Source organism: Silene latifolia, chromosome 11 (assembly GCF_048544455.1).
Source record: "Silene latifolia isolate original U9 population chromosome 11, ASM4854445v1, whole genome shotgun sequence".
NCBI lineage: Eukaryota > Viridiplantae > Streptophyta > Magnoliopsida > Caryophyllales > Caryophyllaceae > Silene > Silene latifolia.
Genome location: NC_133536.1, coordinates 94,230,013 through 94,231,908, shown reverse-complemented (window position 1 = coordinate 94,231,908; position 1,896 = coordinate 94,230,013). Strand labels below are relative to the sequence as shown.

General features: G+C 39.3%; 1 protein-coding gene across 1 annotated transcript; it reads right to left on the bottom strand.

Annotated features, from left to right (window-relative positions):
- Nucleotides 1-349: 349 nt before the first annotated feature.
- On the bottom strand, nucleotides 350-1,451 carry LOC141613681 (uncharacterized). Its single transcript, XM_074432423.1, has 3 exons — nucleotides 1,176-1,451; nucleotides 674-1,087; nucleotides 350-388 (listed from the first exon to the last, which is right to left on the bottom strand). The coding sequence occupies exons 1-3, from the start codon at nucleotides 1,449-1,451 to the stop codon at nucleotides 350-352; spliced, it is 729 nt and encodes a 242-aa protein (XP_074288524.1).
- Nucleotides 1,452-1,896: the final 445 nt, after the last annotated feature.

Genomic DNA, 1,896 nt, shown 5'->3' with positions numbered 1-1,896 from the left:
CTAGGTCGAGTAAACAATCCTATAAAACTCATGTTACAAGCCTGACCCCTCCCCCATTCATCCCCAAGGTCTGTTTGGTCAACAAGATCGGTCAACAGCGTTCTTAAATATCCTGGGTATTACACTTCGAGTTCCGGTTCCTCAACTAGTAAATCATTGCTAGATAAGTATTTTGCCCTCAGTCCAGCTGCATGTAATTTTTGAACCCTTTCCTTCAAAAGGCAAGACTCCTATTTGGTTCTACCAATCAACAAGCTCCCTTCAAAGGATCAATACATTAAACCCATTAGTTTAAGCCTGGTGTCAATCGGCATTTAGAAGAAAGTTATGGCATTACTAATACATCTATTCAGTATTCAACTGTATCAATTTTTGTTACGGTATCTTGCTGAATAAATTAGATAATCAGGGAATACGACTGAAAAAAGTTCAATTTCCTGGTGTCCCAGGACCCTCAAACCAAATAATGGATCTGCCAATAATTGTTGTGAATGTTTTACAAAAGCACATACTCAGCAGAGTCTATATGGTTTACTGGGGCATCATATACGACTGAAAAAAGTTAATGAACCAGTGATCAAACCAATGATCTGGCGACAAGTCTCCCGACACGACGGCCATCACCGAGACATAGAACTACAATTGACAAAGCATTTACGGATGTATTGAGTACCTGCGATTGAGCTACTTCGATGTCAGATCCACTACAGGATCCACTTTCATTGATAGATGCTTTCTTCCAACCCATTAGATCAACGTTCTCGCGCTTATCTCTTTCAGTCAAAGCAGGGCCTTGAGTATTAACTTCGAAGAAGCGAGGGTCGTCGTGATATACAATAGTAGATTCAAGGAAATCAGAAATAGGATCTCTTCCATTGATGTCCTGAAACTCGAACTCGGTAAAACCATTACCAAAATCTGTAGGGTATAGGGGTTCCATACCAACCATTTCCTGGCTCACATCCATCATCTGCAAGGGCTGTGGCTTTAGATGATCATCATGATAATATTTCATTGCTTCATTCACACGCACGTCTTTCTCACAGGGAGCACGGATATAGGTAGTTCCATTAATATATGAATCTGCCTGAAAAACATTAGAAAAAAAGGTCGTTGATAAATCCTGAAATAGAAGTCAATTTATACATTCCATAAACCAATTGCTAAATACTCACCTCATGAGCCGTTTCTTCATTCACCTGAGATCCATGACGAAAATTACCATTGCTATAGCTATGATGATCAAGCATTGTAGCCTCGGATGTCATACTATCGAAGTTTTGACAATGTCGTTCTCCAACAAAGATATGTTGCTCAACAGTTTGCTCAACGAGAACATGGAGAAGCCTTTGCGCAAACCGCGAGTTCGGATCGTGCATCCTCTTGAGAGATATTAGTTGGATTCGGAGAGAATACATTTGTTTGCAGATCCTCAATGTTGGAACCGTCATCGTTTTTCTCATGCTTCAGATCATCAGCTTTTTTGAACAAGCGACAGAGAACAAAAGCACCCTGCAAAAAAACTGATAAGAAAATTTTACACCAAGTAGATCATCGACTTTTTTGAACAAGCGACGAGAACAAAAGCACCCTGCAAAAAAAATGATAAGAAAATTTTACACCAGTAGGAGTTCAACTAAATTTGACTACCTAAAACAACAACCAGGGGTAACTATTATTAGCATATATAGCCAGGGAAGATGCTGAAAACTATTTCTATCATTATTCAAAAAATGCACGTAAGCAATTGATAATGCTGAATAACAGCCACGTCTATCATTATATTTGCCTCCCTATCAGTAATATTCACGTCAGCCGAAGGTGCATAAAACACGCAGTCCTCCTAGGAATAATATTTCCGACATCAAAGCAGTGTCTACAAAAACTGGAGATAAG

What these genes read in the sequence shown, in the direction of transcription:
- LOC141613681 (XM_074432423.1), bottom strand. Translation starts at nt 1,451, where the DNA reads ATGACGGTTCCAACATTGAGGATCTGCAAACAAATGTATTCTCTCCGA. An exon ending in ATGAAGAAACGGCTCATGAG is followed by an intron (nt 1,088 to 1,175) that starts GTGAGTATTTAG and finishes AATGTTTTTCAG; the next exon opens with GCAGATTCATATATTAATGG. An exon ending in TCGAAGTAGCTCAATCGCAG is followed by an intron (nt 389 to 673) that starts GTACTCAATACA and finishes TAATTTATTCAG; the next exon opens with CAAGATACCGTAACAAAAAT.